This window comes from Chenopodium quinoa, unplaced genomic scaffold (assembly GCF_001683475.1).
Source record: "Chenopodium quinoa cultivar QQ74 unplaced genomic scaffold, ASM168347v1, whole genome shotgun sequence".
Lineage (NCBI taxonomy): Eukaryota > Viridiplantae > Streptophyta > Magnoliopsida > Caryophyllales > Amaranthaceae > Chenopodium > Chenopodium quinoa.
This window is the reverse complement of record NW_018742823.1, coordinates 539988-554089: the sequence shown is the minus strand read 5'-3', so window position 1 is coordinate 554089 and position 14102 is coordinate 539988. Positions and strand designations below refer to the sequence as shown.

At 37.7% G+C, this 14102-nt stretch overlaps 1 protein-coding gene across 1 annotated transcript; it reads right to left on the bottom strand.

The window, feature by feature from the left end:
- Positions 1 to 11868: 11868 nt before the first annotated feature.
- LOC110726020 lies at positions 11869 to 13866 on the bottom strand. Its single transcript, XM_021905490.1, has 2 exons — positions 12916 to 13866; positions 11869 to 12768 (listed from the first exon to the last, which is right to left on the bottom strand). Exons 1-2 carry the CDS (start codon positions 13864 to 13866, stop codon positions 11869 to 11871), a joined length of 1851 nt encoding a protein of 616 aa, XP_021761182.1.
- Between the last annotated feature and the right edge of the window lie 236 nt (positions 13867 to 14102).

Sequence of the window (14102 nt, the reverse complement as noted above, 5' to 3'; positions counted from 1 at the left end):
GCCATTGCTGGAACGTTGATTTGGGACTGCTTTCGATATTATTACTCTACAGGGTATGCCTAAAGTCGTACTAAGTTAATTCTGATTAAATTACTAGACTTTAATTACTCAAATTAATTAATTAATTTATAAGGAAAAATTCTTTTAGTCAATAATCGGATTATTTAGTCTTAACACAAGTCAAACAAACGGTTAGGAAAAACACATAGAGTATGCACATCAAATAATGCACAATTAGTCAAGTAGGCACAATATGATGTAATGAGTTCGCAACCTAACCATGGCTCTAGTTCTCTAATGTTCAAGATATGGGTTAGTCAAACAGGGTCCATGGTTAATTGTCCAGATGCACCACGCGGAAGCCTTACCTATTGAAGGTTTGGCGCGAGTGGATGGGACATCGCGAGTTAAAAAAACTCGCTTCCATGGTTTGGTGAATTCAACATTCTCTGATGTACCCTTTGTTGCACAGAGCGTTCAATCAGGTAGATGGAGCATGAATTCCCAGAGGGTTATGTCCATATGTAGAACACATATGGGTTTTCAGAAAAGTGAGAAAAACTCAATCAGGGAGAAGGATCGAGCAAACAATTCTAAAAACTGGTCAAAATTAGAGCGCATATTTCTGGCTGGGTATTGGAAGAACTTGGCGCCAGCTGATAGAGGCCAGTGCCAAAATTTGGCTCTGGCTCCTGGCGACAATAGTGTCTCCTAGTGCCAGAGTCAAATCCTCGGCGCTAGACTCTATTTTCTGACGCTAGTTCCTACATGCCTCAGTAGCTTTTCTGTGCTCGATAAAAATTTTCCAGTTTTCGCGCAGCATTATTTCGATCCTAGTTGTGAAAGATATTCCTCAAATTTCCTACGTGTAAAAATCCTATGCTTTTAACTCATTACGGATGGTCTTTCTAATGAGATCTTTTTTATGCATATGAAAATAATGGTAATTAAAATTACGAACATGAAATATTTAGAACTTTTCGAGTCTCATCCACTCATTCTAAATCATTGCCGAAATAAATTTCAGGAATTAAAATAGAAATCCTCAAAAGTGGGGTCGTAAAAAACTGTAGGGAATATTTCAAGCATTACCCCAAACTTGAACCCCACTGTGATGACACACCAAAGCATGGTGGCGTCCAAGGGGAAAGAAGATAGAGCAAAAGAGTCGCCAACAAGTTTTAAGAACTTGTAAACCGTTCACAGGGTGAAGGTTACACCCCTTAACGATCCAGAAGATCGCCAACTCCAATAGGTCTGGAACCATGACTAGTAGTTCAGGGATGAAGGTACAAATCCAACCTAAAAGAGATTGAACCTGCCCTAATAATAGGCCTCTACTTTATTCTGATCGTATTCATGTGCGCTTTCTAACTAACATGCAATCAATAGGTAAACCCTAAACCTTTTTAATCTATGTTGGTTGAATATTAATGCACAAATAAATCTATTATTGGCGATCACTTGAATTATAATAAAATTAACCCTAAACAAGATTATTAATTATCTTATTAAGAGTGATTACAAGTACAAATTCCCTTTAAACATGCATAAAAGGTGTGATCAAGCAATAATAATAAATATCAAGCAACATAATAATAATCATAATGATTATAAAAATAATCATAATCATAATTATCATAATCATGTTAAAGCATAATAATAGCAATATCCTAGGCATGATACTAACATAATTAATAACAAACCCTAGCATGTCACTAAACATATAAAAATCAAAGCTTTAACCCTAACATGATACTAACATGAATATTAGGAAGACAATAAAAGGCATCACATAAATCACTATTGATTTAAGGAACTTATTCTTTACCCTAAACATGATACTATGAAGATCAAAACGCCCTATAATGTCACTAAAATCATAATAACAACCTAGACATGATTTCTATAACATAAAATTAGTAAAGCAATTAACGCACTTACTTGGACGCCTCGTATCTCTTTCTAATAACAAAATACACATGAACTTCAAGAAAAATAATAAAATCAAACAATTAAATTAAATAATTGAAAGAGAGATTTGGGACAAAACCCTCAGAAATTAAAACCTTTCACGTCTAGGGCGAAGGCAACTTCGAACTTGGCTAGGTGTGTCTAGATCTTGTGAATGCGGAATTTTGTACGCAAAAGGCTAGTTTAGAAAAGAGAGAGATAGATCAAGAGAATCTTGAAGAGAGTTGGTGATTTTTGATGAGATTTTATCATTGAAAACGGAGGTTTTAGGAGGCTGTTTATAGAGAAAATCAGCCGGATGGATAAAAAAATGAATTAGAGTTTTGAAGAGAATGAAACAACTTGGCGCCAGACGCCAGACATTAGCACCAGACGTCCGGTCTAGTGCCAGACACCAAGCCTGGCGCCAAGCGCTGGTCCTGTCGTCAGACGTTAGAAAACAGTCTACACGCGTTTTCTTAATTTGATAAATTTTAGCCGTACAGAAGGGCAAAATCGTATTTTCCTTAAAAACACTTTTATTCTGATTAAAACTCTAAAAAGTCAACTAAAGTCAATTTATCAATGCTAATTAAATTAGGAATGAAAAGAACCTTCTAGAAGAATCTAGAAGACTATAATCAATTCTAATTGCATTAGGAACGATAAATCAATATTAGGCCCTCCTCTAGATCATTGGGCCGCATATAAATTTCAAACCGGGCCTAGTTAAGTAATTTGGCCATAACTTCCTCCTTATTCATCGGATTTGGGCTTATAATATATCGTTGGAAAGCTCTTTTTGAACCTAACCCAACTACACTATTATTGGACCCTTGACATGGACCAAAACCAAACTGGATTGGCTGTTTTCTTAAAATAAGTTTTCAAAAATAGAGAGAAAGAAAAGAAATAAAAACTAATCGCAACATTAGACTTTCCACACTTTCACCTCATTCGATTATGATTCGACGTGAAAGGTACTCATCATTGGGTTTGGTTTTGGGGAGACACAAATGAGTGTCTACACCACCAAAACCCACTTCTACTATTTTTTTATTATATTTTTCTACTCACATTCATTACTTTTCAATAAACTATTAACCCCACTGTCTCTCTTTTACAATTTTTTTAATACTATAACAACCCCACTTATCTCTTATTTTATTTATGTCAATTAAATTGCCTAAAACTATATGCCGACCAAACTGTAACACTTACAAAAACACGAAGGGAGTATTTCTCTCTCTTTCTTTAAACTCCACTCAAATAATTTATTATTTATCTATCTAATGGTCTCATTACTCTCTCTCACATACTTTTACTTTCCTGGTCCCCACACTATTTTTACAATAATAAATTATTCATCCACTCACATTATATATACCATATTCATTCTCCTAAAACTTCGCGCATTTGCAAGTGATGCAAATCAAAAAAACAGAGGAAGTACCGTTTAAAAAAAATAATTGAAAAAACCCCCTTTGTCAACCTTCCTACTCCTCTACTGCCATTGTTTTGTTTGTTTTTTTTTTTTTTTTACCGATGCCTCCCTCATCTCTTCTCTCCATCCCAACGGACCTTCCTCCTCCTCCTCCACCTCACCAATATAATCACTCCATCTCTCTCGTTGTCTCCTTCACCATTCCTTCATCCTCAACATTTCCCTAATAGAATCCCCTTCAATTTCATCATCTCCCCTCCCCTCCCCTCCTCACCAACACCACCATAACCCCCACCAACAACATCTTCTTCATCGTCGTATTCTGGAAGAAGACCCTCGAGATAGATTTCGATCTTTGACTTGGATAATTCCTCTTAATCATTGTCTTCATAGTCCTAATCAAAAATCATCACAGTACCCACATGTCAGATCCAAGCCCGAACATTGTTGGGTTTCAATGAGTCTAACTAACCGCGAAAGAAAACCCGAGCCAAGACCACACTCACAATAATTATAATCATAAAGCATAATTAACTTAAACAACAAGATTAAAAAAAAGATTAATACCTTTGGTGCGTGCTTCGCTCACTAAAAGAACTCTTCCTTCGAAAGCTCTAAGCCCCGCTCGCACGAGGACCTCTAATAAAGTCCACCCGCAACCCGAGCGCTGAAAATGATCCAATGCTTAGGAGTTAATTAAGCCGCCCGACCTAAAACCGAGTAATTAATTGTGTTCAAAGGTTTTCACAATGGTGATGCCTTTTTCAACACTTACTCAATGAACAATCCAAGGCATGCCTTGGGTATTTATAAGGAAAGCTTCCTTGTGAATTCCACTCATCTTTCAATGTGGGACTTTTTCACAAAAATATCCCACATGGACAGATTGTTGAATTCAATCCTTAGTTAAATAAACTAAGAAATTACTAAGTATCAAGTGTCACATGGTCAGGTGAGGACCACTTCCTTAATTTCTCCCCAAGGCAACTCACATGTATTGTGATCTACCATGTGTCACCCAACCTTGAGCCCCAAGTTCGGTTCGGTTGGGCCATTCACTTTTTGGCCCGTGTTCATAACCCTTCACCCGGGTCCATGGCCCATGTCACATGGCGATGCTACCGTGGCGTGGTACCAACATGGCACGCTGCGACATGGTGCGCTACCAACGTGGCACATTGCCACTTGGTGGCTGCCAATGTGACTGCCACATGGCACTGCCACGTGTGCTGCCACATGGCACTGCCACGTGATCTACAACATGGCATGTTGACATGTGCGTTGCCACGTGGCACGCTCCTATTTTGCGCGCTTCCCTATCCTTTCGCGTGGCTAGGGTTTTTAATTGTTACTTGAAGCATTTTTTCGTCTCCCCATTTCCTAAATTTTGGCTTGACTTTTGATGCTCGGATACGACGCTCCAAGCTTGAATTTCTATCGTACAAATATTAATCACTCGTGTGACTCATAAAATCCTTACGAATTAATTCGTCGCGTCGGTTTGTTAGTTGCTTGGGTGTGACACGAAGGGTTTAGTCAAGATTAAGCTGTAATATTAATTATACATTAATATTACTGATCGGAAGCGGCCTCCACCTAGGCATTCCGATCACTTGACCTCACTGAATATTTAGTTTTCTAAAAATTCTGAACCCTCTATCTGAATAATACACTTGTTTAAAGGACACCATTCCTTTCAATCTCTCACTTGACCTTTCGGACAAGTGTGCTTTTTGTGTGTAGCCTTTTTCCTATGTCACTTAATGTCTCTTCATGAACTATAAGGTAAGATTTATTCGTCATCCTTATTATGTCTAGAAGTGTTTCTCGATCCCGTGTCCGACTATTAATAAACAGATGATTTCTAAAATCCATCCTAGCACGAGAATGCATTTTACAGTCTCGCTCCTCGAGAGGCCTTGTAAACAACAAAGACATCTTCCTTGTTTTAGTAGGAGGACATTCCTAGTCTTGTAATTGTAGGTTCCCTTATGGAGAGGACCTAGCCGCCCGAGTGTTGCCGTTATAATCCCCTTTTACGGCAGACGTTTGACAACATCAAAGCAGACTAGTACGCAAACAAGAGAAGTCACAATAATCATGGTCGAGGAAATGGGTTCCGATAGCCATAATGAGAAGTATACTTATGATGATTTTTAATCTCTTAAAGTATTCTCATTGGTCAATCCAGTATGGTTCTAAACCAATACCTGTGCAAATGATTTATGATAATCATGTCCTTGTAGCACAAGAAACGGTGCTATAAATAAAGCTACACACTAATCTCAAGTGGTCATTAATTTTCCATCGTTTAAATGACCTCGATCAGGGACAATTCTCAATTATAATATTCAACGTTCACTTAATAGGTGTTTCCTTATCAACGTTCACTTAATAGGTGTTACCTTATCAAGACTGGTCTTGATACCCTATTTTGATTATTCTTAGAATTGAATGGACTCATTATTTAATTCTAAACCATAATTAAATAGCAAACGGAGTGATAAAATTGCATAAAATTTTAAATTACTACAAAAGCTGAATGTTCATCTTATGATAAATGGTTTTTTCCGAATGTTTTAAGAGTCACTCTTTATAAAACATTTATAGAAATCACACCCATATCTAATATGCTTGATTTCTTTCGTGCAATTGTAAATGTTGTCGTTCACTTATTGCATATTAGTTATAATTACTTTGCTAATCTTAGCATCTTCATTACTGATCACTTTCATAATAAGATGATAAAATTTGAGAGTACCATGGATTATATGTGATTTAGGATTTATTGTCCAAGTGATGGCTCCTACTAATTTTCATGATTGAGATCTTCAACTTGACAACCAACAACCATTAACATTCAACAACGAACTTTCCATAGAACATCTTCTTTATTATTGCCTTTAAGACAACAATATTTTTAACACATATTTTAGTGGATCATGGAAATTTACTTTAAATTCCCGCACATTACACATGGATGCACATCCATGTTACCATTCTCAAGTCACGACTCATTGTTAGCTTGTGCTTATAAACGACTTCCTTGTTAAGGTTTGTGCTTGCAACATCAGTTCTCAAATTGTATTTGTTTCCACAAGTCAAGAACTCATCCTAATACTTACCCAAGTACTTTGGATATTCTTGGCCATAATCTAATGATCTATTACATAGATTCAAGTTCACTGGTGTTATATACATACTTAACATGCTCTAAGCAAGTAAGTCGTGTGACAATTCCATATCGTAGCGTACAAGATGGATTTCATTGTAGAATGATATTCAATCTTTTTCCACCCACATTACATTTTAGCTCATCCTGTAACATCCCGGTTTTACTAATTGCGGAAGCATACACCTAAATCGGAGGTTTTACCGCCACACTCAACAATCTGTCAAGTATTAAGGCTTACAAAATCCCAATAATTACAACTCAATAATCTAAGTGAGCTATTTATACAACTTTACAAACTTGTTATAACAAACTAATCGAAACACTTGAGCTCCTTTAGCTACGATCACTTGATCAACCTGCTTAAACAACTTGACTACTCAACATTAAGGACAAATTCCAAAATAGATCGTCGCAGGGCCACCATAAGAAAAAGACATGGCCGCAAACACAAGTAGCACAACAAAACAAATAAACACACACATCAGCAAAAGCTGAGTAATCACCACATATCAGAATATAGAGTATAATATAATAATTAACATTACTAGATCAATTAAACAATGTAGTTCGAAACTACATTACACATTGTACTCTGAAAAAAAAAACCTTTGTCAACTCATCCCCGAATAATAATACGAACCTTTACTCAATTAATTCATATAACCCATAAGTGTGTTATGCTCGTTGTTCTATACCTAGCCTTGGACATGGGTAATTCGAATAAAACCAACAAGTATAAAAACTTGAATACTCCCAATAACTAGAAATCACCTAGAACCAGACCACATACGGGTCAATTCCCACTGTAGGGGACCATAGAAAAACAAATAATAAAGATTGTACCTCATTCTAAACTCATGATCATTATCTCATTACCAACATGCCAAGGACTAAGGTCTATAACGCCGAGCCTTAAACCAATAACAAAATAATTATCTCAACTATTTTGATCTCATACATCAATCAAATAATCATAAACTTGATAATAAATAGTATCTCAATAATGGCACGAGTTCCCAAATAACATGACAATTTGATTCATAATATCTCAGATCTTAAAAAAATAAACACTAATAACCCAAATATAATCAAATATCAACCCAAAAATATACTCTGCATTAACAACCCTAAAACCTCGATAAAAAAATACTCCATATAACAATACCATTAAAAATCCCAGAAAAAAAATAGAACAATCAATCAATACAACAATAATAACAAGATAATTAAATCAGATCATATCATAAAATTATATACATCAATCATATCTATAAACTCAAGCATATAAATATCAAATCATACAATAATATAAAGCAATAATTATAAAAACAATTCCAAAGTAGAGCCGTGTAATTACACATAATAAATAATACAATCAAACATCTCCAAATTGATAAAGTGTGATTACCTTCGGCTACAAAAGTATTAGAGGATTGTTGATCTTGTTGCGTCAAAGTAGTATCCAACTCATGCCAAATATTATTTCTTGGCAATGATTTAAAAACATATTTGATCATTATAGATAATGATGATGTTATGTGCATAAATTGGTGGAAGATAAGTATGTGGTGTGCCTCAGTCGTATGCAACCAAAAATATCACAACTAAGCTAACTGCAAATAAACGTAGTTAGGGAAGTCGAGTTCGAATCCACAGGGAAAAAGGGACTAATAACTGGAAACCTAAGTGGAAATACTCTAGGACGGTAGTAACCTAAGTAACGAGGGGGGTTTTCACGAGCAATGATGATAAATGAACTAAGTAAGAACAACGAACGTAATGAATAGGTAATCAATGAGAAGAACGGTCTTGGTTATGCGAAATCCACTAATGAACATACAAATTGATCATAGAAGTCTCCTCAATCAAGCTCTATTGAACACCTTGTTGTAGAATTCCTAGATTCTAAATTCTCATAAATAGTTAGAAATAGCAAAGCGCTCCTTTCTAACCCTTTCCAATGCACAATTCAAGACAAGCGCTCTAAATTATCCACAAGAAGAAAATAAACGGAGAAATCAACAAGGATTGAATAAATTAACACAAGCGGTCTAATTTCTTCAATAATATTATTCCCTCTTCAAGTTATCAACCAAAAGCATGCATCAATAACCTAAAGTTGCTACTTTGGAAAGATTAATTAGATGCAAGCGAATCCAATAATTCTAACCTAGCAATTGATTAAAGCAAATCATGAAATTAATTCAAGGAACAATATATATTCAATAGATATTAAGAGAAGAAAGATCTCACAATTCGTAGCTAAAAGCTTCAATCTTTAACCAAGAATCCGGAAGATTAAGCTTCCATGGATTCTAATTCCAAAACAAAGAATTCTGAAAATTCCAAGAAAACCCTAGAAAGCTTTTTTTTTCTCAAAACTTAATTCTCCTTTTTTCCTTCAAACTTAATTAAAACTAAGCTATTTATATGTTTCTATATTTTAATAACATAACACAATAATAATAATAAAATAATATCCAAAACACGAGCCAAAACAAAGCCAAATTGCTGAAAATTAACCAAAACAGCCCGAATTTCTGCCAGAGCCGCTGCCAGCTGCTCTGGACCCGCTGGCAGCTGCTCTGGCAGCCCCTCACTCTGGTATACCCGCTGCCAGCTGCTCTGGCCAGCTGCCAGCGGCCCTGGCAGCGGTTCCTGCTGTTTTCGCCTTCTTTCCTTGCTTCTTCTTCTTGCTTTGCTTCACCTTTTCCTCAAGCTTTCTTCCTTGCTCTTCCATGCTCCATCACAACTCTCAAATCACGAGCCAAGGTCCATCCTTCTTACATAACTCTTCATTGGTTCCCGAGCTCACTCACTCACTTATACTCATAAATCCCGCCTTTTGCACATAAGTGAGATCACAGCCCAAAACTCACAAAAGCTAACAAAAGTACATATAAAGCATCAAAACACACCCTAAAATGCTTCTCTCAACCCATGATAAGAAGGCTTATCAAATTCCCCCATGCTTGAACCTTTACTCGCCCTCGAGTAAACTTAGAGAATAAAACACATCCTCCTCACTAAGGTTCAAAACAGAAGATGGTGGAATCAAACTAGCTCTATGCACTCAAACTCAACAAAACATCCTAGTACTTATCAACCAATCACAATCACACTCCCCCATACTTCACACTTTGAATCTCCCTTTTTTCTTATTTATCAATTCATCCCCAAAATCAACTTGGAACGATAAACGCATAGCCATGAGTATGAATATTCTCAACCGCCTAAAGAAATGAAATTTTTGATAAAATTGGGCAAACAAAAACTCAACTTAACCAAAAATCTCATAAAAACACTTCCACATTCAAGAGTGAAAACAAACAACTCATGCTCTCAAATTCCTAAGATGATCAACAAATTCCCCCAAAATCTCAACTATCTCCCAAAATCACCAAGATGAAACCTACCCCGACACCTCCTTATATCTCCTCCCCTTATGACACCGACTCCGGCAAATAGATGCGAAATTTCCTTGAAAAATCAAATTCATGAACATTTCTCTCTTTTTTCTCTCATTTTGCCTAGGAGCCCTTTCGGGTTTTCATCCTAGCCTCTCATCTTTTTCCAAATCTCACTACCTCACCCGCTCATTAGCCACTTTTTTGCTTAGGTCGCCCTTTCGGGTTTTCAACCTAACCGAGCCCCCATTTTTGCCTAAGCCGCCTTTTCAGGTTTTCGACTTAGAGGGCTTCTTTTTCTTTTTCTTTTCTCTTTTTTTTTTCAATTTTTCTTCTTTGTTTTTTTTTTCTTTTTTTTTTCATTGAAACATAATTGAAATAGCTATACAAAACCATTAAATTAGGATAACTATACAAATTTCAAAAATATGCAAGAATTGCTTCCCCCCCTACTTGAATGAGACATTGTCCTCAATGCAAGAACAACAACAATAAAAACAAAAGTAAGGGAAAGGGAAGAAATAAGTACCACCTTAATGGGAAGGATTCCCGAAGTTGGAAGATTCGGCATTATCAAGGATTTCAAAACTCTCGAGAAGAAAAATGAACTATGGGGACCCCAAGTGTTGCCCATGGGAAGATTATTCTAACCAAATGCATTTCTAATTACCGCATAAGGCATGACATAGTTCTTATTGTTAAAATTGAAAGAAATTCTTGACATCCCTTAGTCAAAGTGGAAAGGAATTCATCTATACCTCACATAAGTAGGTGCGCTCGTGCTCCATCACTTCGTCCAAACCAACCACTTGCAATGCCTCCAAATCGACGACTTTTGTGCATTGCACCATTCTTTTGGGCTGTTGAAGTTGAACCCATGTAGTCTTTTCTTTCGTAGTTAGACGAATGCCCATGAAGTCATTTGCTTGGGGAAAAGAGGGTGATACACCCTCCCTTGAAGTATCCCCTTGTTGTCTACCCCCTTGCAACCCTCGTAGGTGAAGAGGTTGCCTTCACTTGTTATGTCTTCCCATTGCACAAGAACGAATTGCACAAATCTCACCTCCTCTTTCAAAATACAATGAGCAACCCACCAAACCTCCAAACACCAAGGTTCACACAATTCCTCAAATTTCAAGTTTAGAATTTAGAAATTGAAACAATGTTAAGGTTTAATTGGACTTGAAATTGAGGGAAAAGAGGTTAGACGAGGGGTTTTTAAATTTCTGAATTTTGGATTGAAAATGGGGCAAATGGGTTGTTTTGGATAAAGAATACTTGCTAAGGGATAGAGGGAAGTGATTAATTGGGGTTTTGGATAAAGACTAGAATGAATTGGATTGTAGGATTGAAGAAAAAGGGGTTTAAAAGGGCAAAAATTCAGGTATGCAGGGAATGCCGCTGGTAGCGGCTTGGGGCCCGCTGCCAGCGTCTTAAGAAGGAATTTAGGGTGAATGTTGCTGGAAGACCCGCTGGCAGCGGCTGCTGCAAAAAAAATATTATTTTTTTTTTTTTTTTCTTTTTTTTTCCTGAAAGACACCCGCTGGCAGCGGCACCAGACCCGCTGCCAGCGGCTGGGGCAGAACTTTGGGATTTTTTGGCTGCTTGGAGAGCCGCTGGTAGCGGCTACAGAGCAGCTGCCAACCCGCTACCAGCGGCTCCTGCAGGGGCTGCCTCCCAAAGCCTGTTTTTACCTGTTTTGCTCTATTTTTGCTCACAATACGTACTCCCAAAGCATCCTCCTACATAAATCCACCAAAAGCACTTGGTACATCAAAACAAAAACAATAAAAACTAAAATAAATGAAAACGGGGAAGAGTTTACGGGTTGCCTCCCGATTAGCGCCTTTGTTTTACGTCGTTGGCTCGACACAACTCATGAAACTTCGTTAATCAATTGATGGCTCGTAGAGATCGATGTTCTCCAAATTCTCGACCTTGAACCCTTCGTAGTATGGTTTGAGCCTTTTTCCATTCACTTTGAACATGTTGTTGGTCTCTAAACTCCGAATTTCTACCGCTCCATGCGGATAGACCTTGTCAACTTGAATTGGACCCTTCCAACGGGAGCTCATCTTGTCATGCCACACCTTATTCTTTGCTTTGTGGTATACCTGGGATAATTTCTTGCCCGGAAATGATGACGGGGTGGGTGTTGCCCCTAGTGGTATAGGTGGAAGCTTGGACTGTTCATTCAATTCCGCCACCTTCACCTGCACATTAGTAGGTATAGAAGAATCCAAGCAATCACCAGACACAACATTAGTAATAGGTGTGAGGAGCTCATCCCCATGATTAATGTTAGAAACATCATGCAATATTGGATCGACAACATTTATAGAATATAAAGAATGAGTATCAACAGGATACTTTATGGTATCATAAATGTTATACACAATTGCTTTCCCATCAACCTCCATAGTCAAAGAACCGGTAGACACATCGATTTTTGTCTTAGCAGTCTTTAAGAAAGGTCTTCCTAACAGGATAGGGGCTGCTTGTTTGTCATGTTCCATGTCAAGGACGTAAAAGTCAGCAGGAAAGATCAATCCATCAACCTTAACAAGTACATCTTCTACTACCCCCTTAGGATATACATTGGACCTATCAGCTAACTGAATTACTACCCCAGTTTCATGCAAAGGCCCAAGTTCTAAAGATTTAAACAGGGAGTAGGGAATGACATTGATTGATGCACCTAGGTCCAACATGGCTCGGTGTAATGTGGTGTCTCCTATTGTAACAGGAATAGTAAACATACCAGGATCACCACATTTTTCTGGGAGTTTCTTTTGGAAAACTGCAGAAACATGAGCACTCACCTTCACTTTTTCTTTTCCTCCCAACCTGTGCTTTCTCTTGATCGTACACAGTTCCTTCATAAACTTAGCAAAACGAGGAACACTTTTAATCACATTCAAGAGGGGCATATTTACCTCACATTTGCTGAAAATCTCATAAATATCCTTGTCTTTCTCATACCTTCGAGTATCTTGCAAGGCTTCTGGGAAAGGTGGCACAGGCTCATAAGAGGTAAAGGTTGGAGGATTCGCCTTAGTTTCTTGTTCTACTTCCTCCTCCTCAACTCCAATCAAGTCTTTAGCCTTCTTAGGTGCAACTACAGTTTCTTGCAACTTTTTGCCACTTCTCAATGTTATTGCATTAACTTGTTGCTTAGGGTTCAGCTCCGTTTGGGATGGAAGCTTTCCAGAGTCCTTAGCTTCAAGTCGGCTTACTGCACTTGAGATTTGACTGACTTGATTCTCCAGGTTTTGAATACTTGATCTGGTTTCTTGTTGAAACTGCATCATATTCTGCTGCATGGTAGAAACATTAGAAGTTAGTGATCTAATCATTTCTTCAGTTGACATATTACCTGAATTAGAGCTTTGGCCTTGAGGTGTTAGGAACGGTGCCCTATATTGCTGAAACTGTTGTTGACCTTGAGCATGCTGATGTTGTTGGTTTCCTTGGGAATTCCCATATCTCAAATTTGGATGATCTCTCCATCCTGGGTTGTAGGTATTTGAAAAGGGATCATATCTTCTTTGCGGACCTTGCCCTTGAAAACCTAAGGCGTTGGCCTGCTCATTCTGCTCCTCTTGTAATTGAGGACATGTATCAGTGGGATGTCCCATGGAGGTGCATAAACCACAAGCATTCAGTTGCTGTGGATTCCTTGAGTTCACCATGAACTCACGCATCATAGAAGTCAAATCAGCTACTTGACTCTCTAACTCAGTTGTATTCGAATTTGCTAAATTCACCCGGCGCGTGGGAGTTCTCTGACTGAATTGCCTAGAATTTTCTGCTAGCTCTGCAATCAACCTAGTTGCATCTCCTGGAGTCTTATTCACTAGCCCTCCACCACTTGCTGCATTCACCATCCTCAAGTCATCATCAGTTAGACCTCCATAGAAGTATAGGATGAGGTCTTGATCGGAATACCCATGGTAAGGACAGCTAGCACACAATCTCTTAAATCTCTCCCAATACTCATACAAGGATTCATCTTCCTTCTGATCCACATTGCTGATAGCTTTCTTAAGGCTTGCAGAAATAGTGGCTGGGTAATACTTCTCTAAGAAACACTTCTTCAAACCTGCCCAATTTGTTATGCTCC

Coding starts and splice junctions, on each gene's coding strand:
- LOC110726020 (XM_021905490.1), bottom strand. CDS start 13,866: ATGGTGAATGCAGCAAGTGGTGGAGGGCTAGTGAATAAGACTCCAGGA. Junction 12,769..12,915: donor AGATTTTCAGCAAATGTGAG/GTAAATATGCCC, acceptor GTTTTCCAAAAG/AAACTCCCAGAAAAATGTGG.